Raw genomic sequence first — 19,638 nt, forward strand, 5'->3', positions numbered from 1 at the left:
CTGATCTCACACGCTAGCAAAGTAATGCTCAAAATTCTCCAAGCCAGGCTTCAACAGTACGTGAACCGTAAACTTCCAGATGTTCAAGCTGGATTTAGAAAAGCCAGAGAAACCAGAGATTAGATTGCCAACATCCGGTTGGATCATATTAAAAGCAAGAGAGTTCCAGAAAAACATCTACTTCTGCTTTATTGACTGTGCCAAAGCCTTTGACTGTGTGGATCACAACAAACTAAGGAAAATTCTTAAAGAGATGGGAATACCAGACCACCTGACTTGCCTCCTGAGAAATCTGTACACAGGTGAGGAAGCATGAGTTAGAACTGGACATGGAACAACAGACTGGTTCCAAATAGGAAAAGGAGTACGTCAAGGCTGTATATTGTCACCCTGCTTATTTAACTTATATGCAGAGTACATCATGTGAAATGCTGGGCTGGATGAAGCACAAGCTGGCATCAAGATTGCCAGGAGAAATATCAATAACCTCAGATATGCAGATGGTACCACCCTTATGGCATAAAGTTGTCCATGTAACACCTTGGTTTAACATGGCATGGATTGGCCTAGGAGGGTATATCTTTTATTCTCTAGAACTTCAACCTGATGTTTCAGACTTGAGGGCCCTGAATTGGTCAGACTTGAATTTGCCTAGGTTTTTGTACAGACTAGATCATTGATTCTCAGATGTTTGTGTGAATCTAAATGGCCTTGGGAACTTGTACACATATAGGTACTTGAACCTCATTGCAGACTTATTGAACCAGAATCTTTCTGGAATTTTAAATATATTTTTACTGAACTTTGTATTAAGGAAAAATGTAAGCATTCAAAAGGAGACAGGATAGTATGATGACCCCTTTTTACTTACAATTAAGCTCCTTTGGTAATTTATGGCTAATCTCATTTTATCTATATCCCCATCAACTTTCTCTTCTCTATTAGTTTGAAGCATATCCCAGGTATATTATTTCATGTTGAAATTTTTTTATGTATATATTTTATTAGGTTTCCAGATGATTAAAAAACTTTTGAACAGTTAATACATGTACAAAGTAAAAAATAAGGTGGTTAAAAGAACATATAAAGTAAATCTTTCTCATTGCTCCCAGTAGTCTTACTATTCTCTAAGGCAAAGCAGCCTATAACTTATTTATGTTTGTATAGATACTAATATATTTGCAAAAATATAGATATATAATTCCCCCTTTAATTAAACATATATGGTAATATCTATTGTAAAGTACACATTTTCCTAAATTTTGCCTTTTTCATATTACAATATTGGGAATCAGGTTGCAGCAGGTTAAATAGGTTGTTTTCATTCTTTTTCAAGAAGATTCTAGTTGGTCTGTGTATCAGAGTGGATGTCACTCACGCCTTTTGCATGGGTGTTTAGGTTTCCAGTGTTGTGTCTCTGCACATAGTGCTCCGTGAATACCTTGCACCATATCTGAATTGTCAGATTCTTGATCAGGGAACATCCATGCATGTGTGCTAAATCACTTCAGTCGTGTCAGAGTCTTCGTGACCCAATGGACTGTAGCCCACCAGGCTCCTCTGTCCATGGGATTATCCAGGCTCACTAGTTCCATTTAAAAAATTATTTTCCTGTCTCTCCTGTTTATGTTCATGCTTTTCTCTAAATCTATTAGTATATTTTACACGTGCTACTTTAGGAATTTTGTTTATTGACTGTCATTCTGTGTGTTTCTGTGATTGTGGGTTACAGAAGGGATTTGAAATAAGAATGGTAATGTTAAGTTATTGAAGATGAGGGTGGGGAGCTTCACAGTGTCATGTGAGCTTGATATGTTCAGAAGGAGTTATTGATGTGGCTTTGCATCATTAAAAAGATGATAAATTGGTGGAGTTTGAAAAACTCCCCTGAGTAACAGCATAGAACAGATGCCAACAAGAATTTAAGAAAATGGATGAAAAGGTTTAGATCTAGGATTTCAATTTACAATTTCTCATATATGTTGAACCATAAATCTTAATTTGTGTAATAAGTTTTTGTAGCTGATTGCTTACTAAAGCCAGGTCAACTTAAGAAAGTGGTAGTAACAAGAATTGTTTAGGAAGTTGAAAGAGGCATAAATTTATGCCTTTTACCTGAAGGGGCAGTGTATCTTCCTGTTTTTACTTCACCTTAGGTATATGACCTTGAACCAATTAACTAGTCCCTTTGGGCTTCCCAGGTGGCGATAGTGGTAAAGAACCTGCCTGCCGATGCAGGAGACATAAGAGATGCAGGTTCGATTCCTGTGTTGGGAAGATCCCCTGGAGGAGGGCATGGCAACCCACTCCAGTATTTTTGCCTGGAGAATCCCATGGATAGAGGAGCTTGGTGGGCTGAAGTCTGTAGGGTCACAGAGAGTTGGACATGACTGAAGCAACTTAGCGTGCATGCATTGAGCTTTAATTTTCTTAACAGCAAACTTGGACTACATAAAATACTGCAAATAAAGCATTTGTCAAACTGTTGCATAGTAGGTGGTAGCTCTTATTATTTTAAGTGCTGCATATATTACATATTGTAATGGCAATCTGTTGGTTATTTTATTTATTTATTTGACTGTTCTGGGTCTTAGTTGCCACATATGGGATCTAGTTCCCCAGCCAGGAACCAAACCCACATCCCCGGCATTGGGAGCAAGGAGTCTTAATCACTGGACCACCAGGAAAGTCCCATTTTTTAGAAAAATGGAAATATTTTGAAATCAATTCCCAAACAACATTTATTAAAAACCAACTTTATATTCTGAGTACTTTGTTTTAGATCTCGTGAGAAAGACTGTTTTATACACTGACAATCATAATGTCAGTCATGTCATATCATGCCTGGAGCATGAGCGGTGAGTATATGTGTTCTAGGAAAGGCTTCATCAGGAAGGTATTGTATTAGGAATTCCCTGGTGATCCAGTTGTTACGACTCAGTGTTTTCACTGCAGAGGACTGGACCAAAAAGAAAAAAAAAAGGAAGGACAACCGCTGTATCACTTTGATTTGAATGTAAAGGAATTTACTGTTAATACGTGTTCAGGGATGATGTGAAAAGGACTTTAAAGAGAACATCATGAAAATGACTTACATACTTATTTTTACAATTGGTTTTTTTTTTTTCCAAGGTAGTTCTTGAGCTTTAAGTTTAAGGAATATGACATTTGTGTAATATATATTTTCTGGTCTGATCATTGGTTCATAAATGATATATTGGTAATAGAATGCTTACTTTTGCTAGATGTATACAGCTTAAGGATCTGTACATTTTCTTTTGGAGGGAAAATAGTTGGTACAGTTCCTTGGGCATATCTTAGCCATTGTAGCTTGTCAATAAATATTGATTCAATGAAGGTTCTCAACTATTTAGTCCCAACCTTTCATACAATGCACAAAATATCTGAAACACTAACTAAAATGGAGACGGTGAAAATGTTTATCTTCTCCAAGGTGAAGAAAATCTTCATGGAACTTAACTGTTTTTATAAATTATGGACTTGACTCGTTAAAAGTTTTCTTCACGAGAGTTAAAAAATGGAACTTTTGTAGCTAATGTGACCCTTTTGTTTGTTTGTTTGTTTTTGTAGGTATGGCCTCACAAGTCTTGGTCTACCCACCGTATATTTATCAAACTCAGTCAAGTGCCTTTTGTAGTGTGAAGAAACTCAGAGTAGAGCCAAGCAGTTGTGTATTCCAGGAAAGAAACTATCCACGGACCTATGTGAATGGTAGAAACGTTGGGAATTCTCATCCTCCCACGAAGGGTAGTGCTTTTCAGACAAAGATACCATTTAACAGACCTCGGGGACACAACCTTTCTTTGCAGACAAGTGCTGTTGTTATAAAAAACCCTGCGGGTGCTACAAAGGTTATAGCAGCTCAGGCGCCGCAAACTCAAGTGGAGGCACCTCAGATCGGGGCGTGGCGGCACAGGTTCAGTTTCCTAGAAGGCCCCCAGCGATGTGGATTGAAGCGCAAGAGTGAGGAGTTGGATAATCATAGCAGCGCAATGCAGATTGTCGATGAGGTGTCCATACTTCCTGCAATGTTGCAAACCAACATGGGAAATCCAGTGACAGTTGTGACAACTACCACAGGAACCAAACAGAACTGTACCACTGGAGAAGGTGACTATCAGTTAGTGCAGCATGAAGTCTTATGCTCCATGAAAAATACTTACGAAGTCCTTGATTTCCTTGGTCGAGGCACTTTTGGCCAGGTAGTCAAATGCTGGAAAAGAGGGACAAATGAAATTGTAGCAATCAAAATTTTGAAGAACCACCCTTCGTATGCACGTCAAGGTCAGATAGAAGTGAGCATATTAGCAAGGCTCAGTACTGAAAATGCTGATGAATATAACTTTGTACGAGCTTACGAATGCTTTCAGCACCGTAACCACACTTGTTTAGTCTTTGAGATGCTGGAACAAAATTTGTATGACTTTCTGAAACAAAATAAGTTCAGTCCCCTGCCACTAAAAGTCATTCGACCCATTCTTCAGCAAGTGGCTACTGCACTGAAAAAATTGAAAAGTCTTGGATTAATTCATGCAGACCTCAAACCAGAGAATATTATGTTGGTGGATCCTGTTCGACAGCCATACAGGGTTAAAGTAATAGACTTTGGGTCAGCCAGTCACGTGTCAAAGACTGTTTGTTCAACATATCTGCAATCTCGGTACTACAGGTAGGTGATAATTATTTTTTGGTTATTTGATAAGTGTTGAATTTTTGCTGAATGAAATAATTTTGTGTGTGTATGTGGTGAAAAAGACTGCTTTGGATACATAGATATCAAGATACTTTAGGCATAAAATCTGTTCAGGCAGAATAGAAATTTCTACTGCAAATTTCTGTGCTAAAGACAGTTATTTTTATTGTTAATAGAAGACCTGAAGGATTGGTAGGTGGTTAATGATGATTAAACGGAAGTCTAAATATTGAGAAAGGGTTTATAGTAAATTTTGTACATTTCTTTGGAGAAGGAAATGGCAACCCACTCCAGTACTCTTGCCTGGAGAATTCTATGGACAGAGGAGCCTGGTAGGCTGCAGTCCATGGGGTCGCACAGAGTCAGGCATGACTGAGCAACAGTCATTTTCTTGGGCATTTTTCAGTGCTTAAGAAAACTAGCTTTTTAAAGATACATCTGATATAACTGAACATTTAGAAAGTTTTAAAAATACAGAAAGTCACTTTGATTAGTAATTTTAAGATTTAAACTTCCATGGCTACCACAAATGTTCAAGCTGCTCTTTTGTAACAAGTTTGATTATATTCTTTACATATATGTTTTAGGTAATGTTATTTTGATGTTTGTACTATGGTTGGAATTTAAAGAAGAAAATAATTTCCATGCAATGTCATGATTAATATAATGCTAGCCTGGAGTACAATAAATGGTCTTGAGGTTAGCTAATCATTACCAAGATTCAGAGTATCTTAAGTTTGTAAGTGTTTTTAAATTCATAGTTGTGTAATTTTGAGAAATTCTTTTCATTTCAGCTTAAATGAGTTTTATGGTCTTGGTGTATTCTGGAGCCCCACAAGCCCCAACTCAGCAGGCAAATAAAAGATCTGACAATATTGGCCATTATTAATAAGTTCATAAATAGACAAAAACATGAAGTTTATTGTTGGAAACTGTTAGGAGAAAGGAAACCCACATTTATGTCACTTGGTTGATAATTAAGTTTACTAAAATATATATTAGAAATCAGAAGTATAGCCTAAATTACCCTTTATATTTCTAATGTTGTAATTTTTAGTCTGAGAGTACTAGGTACTGTTCTTAAAATCTTTTAGATGGCTTAAAAGGTATTGTAGTTGTAGCAGTGTCATGAGTCTTAATTGATACCTCCTATAATTGGATTTATTTGACCCTCTGTGCTCCTGACCAAAAACAAATTTTTTCCCCCAATTTAATGTAACACAAGATTAACTTTTAGTTAATTTTTCTCTGGAAAAATTACTTTAATATCTGATATAACAGCATGAGAGGAATAGCATTTCCCCTTTCCCTTGTGTTCTGTGGATTCTGTCTTTTTATGAGTTTTGAGCAGTCAGCTAGCATATTATATAAACCCCCCAGCTCCAGCTGCTTGGGCTCTATATTTAGTTCACTTGTTAGTAAATGACTTCATTATATTTGGGTCCTGCATTATTCGGCATATCAGATTTAGTTATGTGTAATACCTTGACTCCTTTTCTTTATTTGAAATCTTTTCTTTTGGATGAGAGTGAAAAAAGAGCTTTATTTTTATACTTGAGATGATCTGTTTATTAAATGTTTCAAGAGAGTAAAAGAAATCCTTTAAAAAGCAGTCTAAAATACTAAATATTTTATGATATTGGTTTTTAACATTAGGCTTTTGCACAAATAGCCTCTTTTGGGAATGGAAAAATAAGGTATGAATAATTGCTGAGTACAGCTAGTAGTTTCTAATTTGTTTTTATACATAAATTTCTAGTAAATAATTTACCTGAATTTCAGAAGCTATATAGGTGCTGGACTTACAGTGTTTAGAGTTTAAACAAAAAAAGTTTCTTAATTATAAAAAGATGTGTTATTTAGCATTTTGGTTGTTGTTACGTGGATAAAATTTAAAAATGGAGTTTCTGTTAGTTGGATTCAAGGTTAAAAGAGTTAGGAAATATTATGGTAAATTAGTGAAAATGTAATGTAGTCCTTAATCAGGTACTGTTTTAATGTTTTGTATAATTTTGCATAAAAATAGCAGGTAACCATTATTTTTCAGCATTGGTGTGTACTTTATCAATTCTACCTTGCTTTGACTGAGTTTACTTATAAACCTGATGAGGCAATAAGCAAAAGTGTCTCATACTTGATTTTTTACTCTTTGTTTAAAATATATTGTACTTAAAAAACGAAAGCAGGAAGTGGCAACTTACCAAATTAAATATTTTTGAACCAATCACAGTGGGAACACGTAGCCCAAGTTCCAAAGTAAACGATTTGTGTTTAAACACAGGTTCATGTGTTACTGTTTCTTTGAACCGCGCAGCACAGAAACATAGTAGGGATATCTTAAAATAGACAGAGGACGGTGGCCAGAAATTGTTGACTGCTATAGATGGTGAGGCTGTCTAGCTCTTGTAGTGATATAAGCCAGAAGTACATGCTAAGGGCATTGATTTGCTCAAGGTCAGCATGTTCTAAATTCAGCTGCTTGAGTATGGTTTCTGTCAAGAACACGTAGGGCTCCTCAATGCATAAAAGGTTTTAGCAGCAGAAGGGGCTGTATTTATGAGGTGTGGTGGCAACATTCAGGTCATAAATATCTTTTTCTTCTTTTTTTAAATACAGAATTTTAGCCTGTGGTTCTGAGTCATTTCAGAACATAGACAGGAAAGTGGGCTGGAAAGTAACCTGTATAGCGGTTGTATTCTTTGCTACTTGACTGAATAATTTAGCATTAATTTTTAGCATTAGTGGTTGTTGAAGTAAATGCTGCTTTTTTGGCATATAATAGTTGACAAAGAGATATGTAAGGTAAAAAAAAACAATTCAGGCTTACCAGCTTTTGTTTAGCTTGTTCCTAACCCCTCATGCCTTTTTTAAACCCCAAGTATCAAAGACAGTTTCTGTAACAAAATTAAAACACACAGGATGACCTATTAATAAAATAACCAGTATTTTATATAGGGTACTTTTTTCAAGTGCTTTTAAATAAAATTCCTAGTTTGTTTTTCCTATCTCAATTTCTGTGTTCTTAGATAAAACGCTTGGTGGAATTCCTGTTTAAAAAGTAGAAAACAGGCTTATACAAGTGAGACAGGTCCAAGTTCACCGTGCAAGCTTATCAGAATTTTTGTTGAGCCCTTTCTGTATGCTTGTGCTAGATGCTAGGGATACAGAGGTGGTAAAAACAGTTTCCTCATTTAATGCAGGAGAAAAAATAGTTTGTGTCAAGAAGTTCTAGGGCAGAACCCTGTGTAGGGTGTTTTGGGAACCCAGAGGAGAGCACTGCCTAATCCGAGAGTTTAGAGAGGGATCTGGGGAGAGATGACTCTTGACTTGAATGAGCCTTCAAAGGAGAGAAGGGGTTGTAGTCAATTAGTCTTTTTTTCTTTTTGGCTTGTGGGATTTTAGTTCCCTGACCAGGGACTGAACCTGGGCCATAGCAGTGAAAGCTCTGAGTCTTAACCATTGGACCTCCAGGGAATCCCAAGGATGGACTAGTCTTAAGGAGCGTTCTCTGTCCCACAGCCACCCTTACCTAAGAGCTCAATATTGGCTGAAATTGCTGGTAGCTTCTTGTCTGTATCAAAGAACTTGTTTTGTTTGGGAATCTTTATTAGACAAACATAAAGTTGTCATTTGGGTTTAGTTTTAACAGATGTTTTAATAGACGATTCCAAAAGTCTATAATGTGATTTTCAATGCCATAGATTGTGGTCACAGACATAAATTACTCCATATATTAGGCCTTCAAATAAAAATTTTGACAGCGCTCTTAAAAGTTTTTTTTTTTTAAACAGCTTTATTGAGCTATAATTCCCATACTATTAATTTTATCCATTTAAAGTGCACATTCATTGTCCCTTAATATGTTCACAGTTGTGCACCATCACCGCACTTTTAGAACATTTTCTTTACCCCCTAAGAACCCCCGCTCCTGCTCCCTAGCATGCTTTAGGCATCTTTCCCCGATCTTCCCACCCTTCTAGCCCTAGGCAACCAAAAATCTACTTTCTGTCTCTACAGATTTGCATATTCCAAACATCTCATATGAATGTAATCATACAATATGTTGTTCTTTTTAACTGGCTTTTTCCGCCCACTTAGCATAATGTTTTCAAGATTCATCTATATTGTAGCAGGTATCAGCACTTCATTTTTTTGTTGTTGACAAATAATTCCATTTATAGATATACCACATTTTATATATCCATTCATCAGCTGGTGGAGGCCTCAGTGAAAAGATAATGTGAATAGAAAACTCTAATCTGGCCCATGTTTAAGTCTTTCATTCAAAATACTTAGTGCCTATAAAGTGTAAAGTATTTCCTGGGTGCCGGTTATTCATTGAGGAGCAAAAATAAAGACCCTACTATTATGATGCTTACAATCTAATGTGTAGATAACCAGAAAAGTAAAGTATTCTAATTGGAAAAGAACAGGGAGAGAGACTAACAAGATAAACTTATTTTTTTGTTTTGTCTTAATTATTTTAGGCAATAAAAAGTTGCAAAAATTGTGAGAAGAATTTTTTTTATGCCCTTGATAAGTGTTTCAATTTTACCACCCCGGTTTCATCCTCATTCTTTTTCTATGTGCGTCATACACAGATACACATGTACATTTGTTGTTACAGTGTTTGAGAGCAAGTTTTAGATGTAAAACCCCTTTGCCTCTAAATACTTAACGATGTATAAGAGGTTGTGTGTATTCCTAAACCTAAGGACATCCTCTTGCATAACCCCAGTGCAATAATCAGAATCAGTGTTGGTTGACATCAGTATTATTGATTTGATGAACTGAACTGCTCAATACTATTTGGTTTAAGGGAATTAAAATCAATTCAGCACTAGTAGCTTTACAGACTTAATTCAGATTTTACCAGTTGTCATGTTTTGCCTTATATACACAATAGAATACTACTTAGCCATAAAAGAGAATGAAACTTTGCCATTTGCAATAATATGGATGTACTTGGAGGGTATAATGCTAAGTGAAATAAGTCAGTCAGAGAAAAACAAATACTGTATGATAACGTATGAAATCTAAAAAATAAAACAAACTAGTGAGTGTAACAAAAGAGAAACAGATAGATCTAGAGAACAAACTAGTTCTCATTGGGGAGAGGAAAGAGGAGAGAGGAGAAGCAAGATAAGGGTAAGGAGTTAAGAGGCACAAACTATGACATATAAAATAAATAAGATACAAGCATATATTGTAAAACACAGGGAATATAGTTAATATTCTATAACAACTGTAAATGGAGTATAACCTTTAAAAATTGTGAATCACTGTGTTGTACTTATATACTAAAACGTACATACTTAAGTATATATGTGCTTATATACTTAAAACATACACTATTGTATTTCAACTATATGACGCTTTTGAAGAGTACAGACCAGTTATTTTGTACAATGTTGTCAGTTTGAGTTTGTCAAACATGTTGATGTTTTCAGGTTAAGTATTTTAGCTTATAGAAATGATGCTTTGTCCTCAAATATTGGGAGGCATATGCTGTCAGTTTGTCTCATTACTAGTAATGCTAACTTTGATCACTTGATTGAGGGGGTGACTGCCAGATTTTTCCCCCATAAGGTTTATTTTTGTATCTTGTGATACTTTGAGACTATTCACAGTCGCTGTTTCTTATCTTAATTTCACAGGCCAGTTTTAGCGTCCATTGATGAATATGGCCTTTAACAGTTATTAACTTAGGGGCTGCAAAAATGATGACTTTCAGGCTCTATCATTTAAGGAATTCTCCTATGAGGAAGAGCTTTCTTTTACTCTGTTTGTTGTTGTATAGACTTACAGGTTCATATGCAGTGGGTTGGAATTCATTACTTGTCATTTGCTTTACTGCACAGTTGTCCTGAATTGTCTAGCAAGAGCCTTTTAATTTTTTTAAAAATTTAATTCCTTTATTTATTTTTGGCTGTGCTGGGTCTTCGTTGCTGTGTGAGCTTTCTCTAGTTGGGGTGAGCGGGGGCTGCTCTCCAGCTGTGGTGCACCCGGCTTCTCATTGTGGTGGCTTTTCTTGTTGCAGAGCATGGGGTCCAGAGCACAGGTTCCGCACTTGCAGCACACAGGCTTAGTTGCTCTGCAGCATGTGGGATCTTCTGGATCAGGGATTGAACCCGGGTCTCCTGCATTGGCAGGTGGATTCTTTACTGCTGAGCCACCAGGGAAGCCCTAGGAAGAGCCTTTTGAAGTTTGCTCTTGTGTACCTTTGACATGGCCCCGTCCTTCCTTGAGAGCTTACTTGCTGGCGTCTCGAGCTGTTCCAGGTTTACTCTGTACTTTTCTTGTTCCATACTTTGTATTGGCTATTTTTCTACAGGACTCTGGTTCCTTTTGTTGGAGATGATAGTAAAGCAGTGAATTCATACTGACATGTTTATTTCCGTCACCTCAGAGTTCATTCTCTCCTTCTTCCTTTATTTATGATCTTTTCTCTTATATCGAGAAACTTGGCTCTCATTATCCACAGTGTTACTTATTTGCTCAATTTCAGAATACACTTCAAGTAGTTTTGGAATTGCTAACCCATATCACTGCTAATTTACTAACAAGAGTGCACATTTATTTATAATTTTTATTCTTAGCCTTAGACTTGGAGAATGTGTTCAAAGTACTATATTCCAAAGTTAATTAGGTTAGTTCTTCCTCAGCCCCCTTCCCCCATCTTCAATGTGATTGTTTTTTATTTGAAATATAATTAAGTTCATTTCATTATATTCCATTTTGGGTCCTCTGTGTTCTTATTTATTAGACCATATGAAATATTAAAATAGTTAATGTTACTTAGTATATATGACTTGTGAGGTTGATACTTTATATATTTGCACATTAATAGGTTTTAAAGTAAGTTTTATGATACTCTTGGTATATAGGTATGATATTAGTTTATAAGATAACAATACATAATACATGTGCTAAGTAACATAGTTAGGTATTGGTGGGCTGCCATCTACGGGGTCACACAGAGTCGGACACAACTGAAGCGACTTAGCAGCACCAGCAGCAGGACAAAATTATTTTGTAAAAGCTTGGTCACAGAGTGAGTTTGTTAATTCTGTTGATTATAGATGTAAAATATGTAATAAACGTAATGCCATATAAACAGCTGATCGGTATTTTATGTCAGATTGGAATGACTATATTCTAGAACTGCATATAACTGTTAGTTATTCACAGGTTAAAATGAAAACTTTTGTGATGGTTTATAAAATTAAGTTGAATGAAAGTCTTCAATATTAGTTTTTCCTCTTGTGCTACATAGCTTTGTTTCAGAGGTGTGTGTAGTCTCATGGATGTACTGTAATAGACTGTGATGGCATCATGGATTAGATGTCAGTCCTGACCACACACACCTCAGGATGCATATGCCTATTTGTTTCTGAGTCTTTAGCATTTTGCTGTGAATGGAATTCAGCTCCCGGGATGTTATTAGCAGAGTGCCTGCTGCCACAGAAGAGTACCAGTTCAGTGGCCAGTGAATAATTTAGGCATCAGTTGGTGTGGTGAGATTGTGTTACTTAGGAGAGAATCTAATACATGTGCTAAACTTTGACATTAAAAAGAACAAATGTGTTTTTTCCTTTTTTGAGAGAACAGTGAATTACAGAAAGTTTTAGATTTATTTATCTAAAACCAGTGTACTAATTAAAATTTTTTTGATTTAATGTTTTAAAAATTATATTAGTTATGGATGCTCTGTCAGAAAAAAATTCAATAATAGGGAAGGCCAAGAAGCAAAACAGGAACAATTTCCCCCTTTATTGTGACTCTGCCTTGTAATTTTTATAATTTGTTTTATACTTTATAAGCCCTTCCCTGTGGTGTATGTTTCGTTTGTTTTCTGATATTGCTATCGGGAACCTTCTTGTAAGTCCTTGGACACTTGTAGTAGGTTTATTTCCACTACATTTCTAGAAGGAGACTTGTTGGGTCAAAGGATATTAACATTGTGCTATCGGACGCTGCCAAGTTTCTTTTCAGAAATGTTGTCTTGTTCCAGTTTACATACAGTCTTGCCAATAACGTGTGAAAATGTCCTTTTCTTCACATTCTTGTCATCACAAGGGCATTTTTTTTTTTGATTGGTAGCTGTAAATAGGCAAAAAAGAAAATCATTTAAATTTTATCTTCACTCTTCACTACGTTTTAAAAAGTTTTATGTATGTCTTCTGGAGAAGGCAGTGGCACCCCACTCCAGTGTTCTTGCCTGGAGAATCCCAGGGACGGGGAGCCTGGTGGGCTGCCGTCTGGGGTCGCACAGAGTCGGACACGACTGAAGCGACTCAGCAGCAGCAGCAGCATGTGTGTCGTCTTTGTCATGTGTTATACTGGTAGATACTCTTTTATATGGAGAATGAGAATGTCAAAATAAACAGAGTTCATATAAAAACAATATTTATTGATGGCTTAGTACCAGCCACTGTGCGGAAAACTTTTACCCTTTACCCTCGTAGCAGTCGTGGTAAGTGGTAGTGTTGTCTTTATTTGACAGATAGGGGATTTGAGATTCAGATATGTTAAGCAACTTGCCCAGTGGTACACAGTTAACTGCAGAGCTGTGATCTGAGCACCGTTCAGCCTATCTGTTTGCTGTGCTCCTTCTCCAGAGATTTCCCTTCATCTTCCTGAAAGTCCTGTGCTAAAGGACACTGATGACTTGTTTGTTAACCACCATATTTGAGAGTTTTTTTTTCTTTTTAGAAGTCCACATCTGGCTGGACCTCTGTCTTTCAATGCTGTTAGTGCTTTATTTTATTGAATAAATAAATAAACTCTGCTAGTTTCCTAAACATCATAACCCTCAGATTCTTCTTTCATTTTGCTAGCTTTTTTGTTCTTTTTTACAGCTCTTACATGAGTACACCCCCCCAGGGTTCAGTCTGGGCCACTTTCTCATTCAATATACTTGCCTTTTGGAGACCTTACTCTCTCCCATGACTTCAGTTTGTTTGTTGTATGGTAAAATTTCAAATACCTTCCTGTAGCCCTGATCTCCCTTTGAACACCTAATTTGTTTCCAGTTATATCCTTGCACAGTCTCTGGGTTTTACTAACTCATGTTCAAATGATTCGTCTTTATCCCAAGGCTTCTCATCTCCCTTATTACATATCAGAATTATTAAAAGAATCATTTCCATTGGATGTTTCTGTCCTATGTATCTAATCATTTTATGACCAAATCCTATTGATTTTACCTCTGAAATATCTTCATATGTTAATTTTTCCATGTTCTTCTCACTGCTTTGTTCTGGTCCGGACTTCGGTACTAGATTAGTCATTGATTTTTTTTTTAAACCCGTAGTCTCTGCCTCTTACTCTTCTTAATCCTGAATTGTTAGAGATGTGTTGTGGGTTGGTTTGAGAGATCACAGGACTGTGTACACACAGATATGCTAGAAGAGTTTTTTTGTTTTTAAAACTGCTTTGCTCTTTTTTACTCCTTCAGTTCTGATCAGCAAATGTGACAAAATAGTGACCTTTTGGAAACCTAATTTCAGTGACATCAAGATTATGGCATGAATTTTCCTGGTAGTACAGTGGATAAGAATCTGCCTGCCAATGCAGGGGACCATGGGTTTGATCCTGGTCCAGAAAGATCCCATATACTGTGGAGCAGTTAAACCCGTGCGCCACAGATGCTGGAGCCTGTGCCACGACAGCTGGAGCCTGTGCACCCTGGAAGCCACTTGGCCTCTCCTGTGCAGGGCACGTGCTCTGGGCTGCGCACCGCGACCATGAGTGGTCCTTGCTCACCACAACTAGAGAAAGCCCATGCGCAGCAATGAAGACCCTGTGCAGTACCCCCGCCAAAAAAAAAAAAAGATTATGGAATGCGTTTGGCCTTGAAATAGTTGTACACAATTGGACGCCACTGATAAAATAATCAAAAAAGGGATCAGAATACTTAAAAAATGTGTTAGTAGAATGTTGTGCTTAGGAAGCATTTGGTAACTTTCAATAGGTTCATAGTATACCCCCTGGTAACATGAGCCCTGTATCTCTGTTATGTCAGGAGTCTCTCTGTGGTTGGGAGCTATTTCATATTGTAGCAGAATGCTCCCTGGGATTATACAGTAAATGTGGATTTTCCCCTTTCCTTCCTCTAAAGCTAAATTAATCATCAGTAGTTCATAAAGATAAAAATATTTGTATTAAGATGTTGGATGTATAAGCAAATAGAGATGGAAACAGCTGTATAGACATTTAGTCTATCTTACTTTATAGAAGAGACCAGTGAAATCCAATATACCTAAATGAGAATTGTCATATCAACATTTATAAATAACTGTATTATATATATGTAATAGGGTTATATTTGATTTTGAGAAATAACAAAGTAATAGTAAATTATCCTTGTAAACAGTAAAACTTAATGGTAGAAGTTGACAGTGACTGCAAAAGCCATCTGAAAACAGGTATCATTTTCAAACAAAATACTCTTAGAAGTATTTAAAAGGAATAAACTCACTGAATAAACTCATTTGAAGAATATGATGGTGAAACTGTAATATGACAGAAATGTGTGTTTGAATCTTTTAAAGATTTTATTTGCTCTAACTTGCTTTTCGTTAACATAAGTCCTTCAGAGAGAATGTCATTGAATTAGTAACAAGATTCTAAACACAATGTAGTATTTTAGATAGGATGGTCTTTCTTTTTAGGGCTTATGAGGAAATACTTTTTAGTGGTTCATATGAGGCATTAACAGAGTGTTTCAAGGAATGACAGAATTTTAGTAAAAACCAAATGAAACATTATATTTATGTCTGCTAAATAATGCCAAATTATTTATTCATAGGTTCATAACTTCAGCTCTGCTACTTTATTGTATCACTTAGAGCAAGTTATTTAACCTTTCTGAGCCTAGTTTACTTATATGTAAAATATTAGCTACCTCAAAGAGTCTTATGAAAGTTAAACTCCATAATGCATGTAAAGCAATTAATACAGTCTTAGGACAATTTTATAAGTAGAAGCTACTTTTAAAAACAGTGTGTGGTTTAAAGAAAATGTGTAGTGGTAACAAGGTAATAAGGAGTCTCCCATAATTATCCCCTGTGGGCCTGCATTGGGTATATGTGCTGCTTTATTCTTTGAGGCAAAGCCTGTGAAATCTTAGAAAAAGTAGCTGAATTTGTGCTCATAATGGTCAATTCAGCCATTGTTTGGGGTAGTGGGAAAATTAATGTACATTTTTCTCCACATGGCTGTCCCGTAAGTGAGCCACATTTATTATTCCGCTACATGGAAGGGGCAGTTTTGTCACAAACCAGGAGACCTTATATGAGTGCGTCTGTTTTTGGACTCATTGTTCTTCTGTCTTTTCTTGGGCCAGTGTCATGGTGTCATTACCGCACTTGGCACCGTGTGTCCTCCTGCTGTTCTTTAAAGGCTTCTAGATGAATTGCAGAATGTGTCAGTCCTACAAAAGACACTTTCATTTTTGAAGTATAGATATATTTCCTGGGAATGCTTGGGGAGTTATTTTCTTTCAGAGCTTTAAAGATGTTATAATCTGGTGACTGTTATTACTATAGGGAATTGGCTCCTTGATGATAGTATGTCCTTCATACCATACATGATGGTATGTACCCAGAGGGGTACACTTACGGATTTTTCTTTGGTTTAAGCAATTGACATGTGTGTGTGTGTATAATTCTGCCTGGCCTTATTTAAATCCCCTTTCTTCTCCATATTTTACTGTTAAAACTTCTCAGACTTACGAATAGTATGAAAGGGTTTACAGTGAACATGCATATGCTTACTACTTGGATTCTATAATTAAGATTTTGCTACATAGCTTTATCACAGATATTCCCTCTGTCCATTTATCATTCCATCCTTTTCTCATGAGACAATTCAAAGTTATAGATGTTCCCACACACTGTACCATTATACACTTACGCATGCTACTCATAAAATAGCTCAGTACTTATTTGTGGTTCCTTTTTTGTAATGACATTTTATATGTAGTATAATGCACAAATCTAAGCATTATATCCCATTGAGTTTTGACAGATGCATACACGTGTGTAACCCAGATTCACGTGTGTCATCCCAGAAAATTCTCTCATGTCTCTCTCCATTCATTGTCTGTCTCTCCATCTTGACTTTTCATTTTTTCACAGCACATTAGTTTTTCTCTTCTAGAACTTCCTGTCAGTGGAACACACCTTTTGTCTAAAGTTTATTTTACTCAAGGATTTTGTGATTTTTGGTATTTTTTCTTGTATCAGTAGATCATTTCTTTTTATTGATAAGTAATTTTTCTGGCACAACAAGTTTTCCAAGCTTACCTTATACTTTGCCTCTCAGTTTTGGAATCAGCCATTTCTCTAACGGTCCCTACTTCCTTTTAGGTATGGGAATGGTATTTAGATGTCAAGAATTTGTTGTTTTAACAAGTAGATTCCAGGTTTTTTTTGGTGAAACTATCATTTAATTCATTCTCTTGAACAGTTTTTATCATTAAAGTACCTATTATTATTTCAATAACTTGATAATTAGGGCTGCCTCTATTAATTTTTCCTCTTTCTGTTTCTTTGCATTTGATTCTAGTTCCTATTAGGCTGGTAACTTTTTGTTTGTTTGCTTGTTTCTTTAGCACTGGACCTTGGGTATTATTAAGTGTTAGATAGCATCACTCTTGTGGTATTCCTGCTGAAAATAGATAACTTGAACCTCCTTGTGAGGAAACATTAACTGAACACAAATCGTGGGACAGTCTACAAAATAGCTAGTTTGTATTCTTAAAAAATGAGTCTCATGAGGACCACAGAAATGCTGAGGAATTATCCCAGGTAAAGGGAATTAAAGAGACATGGGTCTAGGATTTATTTTTAAAAATTGTTTATTGTGAAAGAAGGCATTATTGAGACAGTTGGCAAAATCTGAATAGTAGTGTCACATGAATATTAGTTTCCTGGTTTTGACAGGAATTGCATGCTGTAGCTATGTAAGAGCCTGCCCTTGCTTTAGGAGGTAAGCACTGAAAGAAGCATGTAAGGGTAGAGGGGTTCAGTGCTTGCATCTTAACTGTCAGATGATTTATAAAAATCATATTTGTATGTGTATATAAAAGATAATACAAATGTGATAAAATGTTAATGTTTAGAAATCTGATTGCAAGTGTATAAGAATTCTTTGTATTTGTAACCTTTCTCTAAATCTAAAAGTATGTCAACTTAAAAAGTTGTAACGGAAAAAATATGAGAAAAATAGTGATATATTTGCTGAGTTAAGTGAAATTTAAGAATTTCACCTTTAAGAAATGTGCCACCAGATTAAGAGATTGCTCACTTGTGAATCAGTATCTAATCTTCTACCTGCTTGTTACTGCCTGGTCTTATGATTGAATAATGCATTTGCAGTAGTTCACAAAATAAAATGATCTATATAATGGTGTTGAGGAACTTGGATTTTCACTGAGACTCCGTGGTCTCGGTCATGTTTATAAGCCCTCCTACTTACTTAGAGAACTTGGAAAGTTACTTCTGTGCTTTATTTTCCTCATGCCTACAATGGGATAATACAGTGCCGACTTTAGAGGATTTTGTTAGAATTAATGAGATAATGAGCATAAAACATTTAGTACAAAATCTGATTACTCATTAGAGCTCACTAAACATATTTTTATTATTGTCAATATTTTTGAAAAATTGCAAATTAAATAATTTCAATTAAATAATTTTTGTTGTCTGATTTAAACACATCATATAGGTTATGAACTTCTGTTGGCATCCACTGATGGTACATTATAATTTTAAATATATCTCATAGTCAAATAAATTTGAGAAGTTTTGGTACTTCCCTCCTCATCACCTGTAGTATAGTACCAACTCAGCTCCTTAGCTTTTCTCTCTTGATATGTATTAACAACAGTGTTCTCAGTTTTCTCTTCCGTAAAATGGAATTTTGAGATCTTGCCTACAGTTCTTGATAGGTAAAACACAAAACATGGACTTCCCTGGTGGTCCAGCAGTTAGGACTCCATGTTTCCACTGCAAGGGGCTCGGGTTCAATCCCTGGTTGGGGATTTAAGATCCCGCTCATGCCTGAAGGTGCTGCCAAAGAGTTTAAAAAAAAAAAAAAAGCGAGAAAAAAAAAAACAAAAACCCATGAAAAATAGTACTGTCTGATACATTTCTGACTCTACTTTTATAAAATATTAGCTCTTGATCAGTCATAGGTTTGCAAATCATTGATGTATACATCTTTTTGGATGTTGGGGTCTAAGTGATGTATTTGGCATATTGGTAATGGCTATTAAATCTTTACCGTCTCCTATCCTCTACCTCTGAGGTTTTACATTTAATGTATTTTGAAGACACTTATTATTACTGCAGGCCTTTGTACTTGGCGCTTTGATCTAGAGCATTGTGCAGCATACTTAGAAGATTAAGTGCCCTTGCAATAAGGATATTTTTAATTGTGGTATTTTTAGCCTACGACTCAAGCTACATTTGAATGAGTGTCTATTCTAAGAGCTTGTACTTTTGATTACATTTCATCATGTTATTGAATAGTTGTGGTTACAATCATAAAAGCAATCTGTTGAATATCGGATATTCTCTAGCCTTGTTATTGCCTATAGCAACAAGTTTCTTATCATGGTAAACATTCGTGACTTCAAAAAGAAAATATTTCTGAAAGTGATTGATTGGTTCTTTTAAAACTTATTTGCCTTTCTGTCTGGAGAAGGCAATGGCACTCCACTCCAGTACTCTTGCCTGGAAAATCCCATGGACGGAGGAGCCTGGTAGGCTGCAGTCCATGGGGTCGCTAAGAGTCGGGCACGACTGAGCGATTTCACTTTCACTTTTCACTTTAATGCATTGGAGAAGGAAATGGCAACCCACTCCAGTGTTCTTGCCTGGAGAATCCCAGGGATGGGAGAGCCTGGTGGGCTG

The 19,638-nt window shown here is 36.1% G+C and overlaps 1 protein-coding gene across 2 annotated transcripts in view; it reads left to right on the forward strand.

The window, feature by feature from the left end:
• The window catches only part of HIPK3 (homeodomain interacting protein kinase 3), an 81,754-nt gene that overhangs the window by 21,258 nt on the left and 40,858 nt on the right, over positions 1 to 19,638 (forward strand). For both annotated transcript variants that reach the window (XM_010831830.1, XM_010831831.1), the window contains exon 2: positions 3,592 to 4,690. In XM_010831830.1, the coding sequence (XP_010830132.1) occupies positions 3,594 to 4,690 (1,097 nt within the window). In that variant the 5' untranslated portion in view covers positions 3,592 to 3,593. The remainder of the gene's footprint in view (positions 1 to 3,591; positions 4,691 to 19,638) is intronic.

This window comes from Bison bison, unplaced genomic scaffold (genome assembly GCF_000754665.1).
Source record: "Bison bison bison isolate TAMUID 2011002044 unplaced genomic scaffold, Bison_UMD1.0 scf7180017864531, whole genome shotgun sequence".
NCBI classification, from domain to species: Eukaryota; Metazoa; Chordata; class Mammalia; order Artiodactyla; family Bovidae; genus Bison; species Bison bison.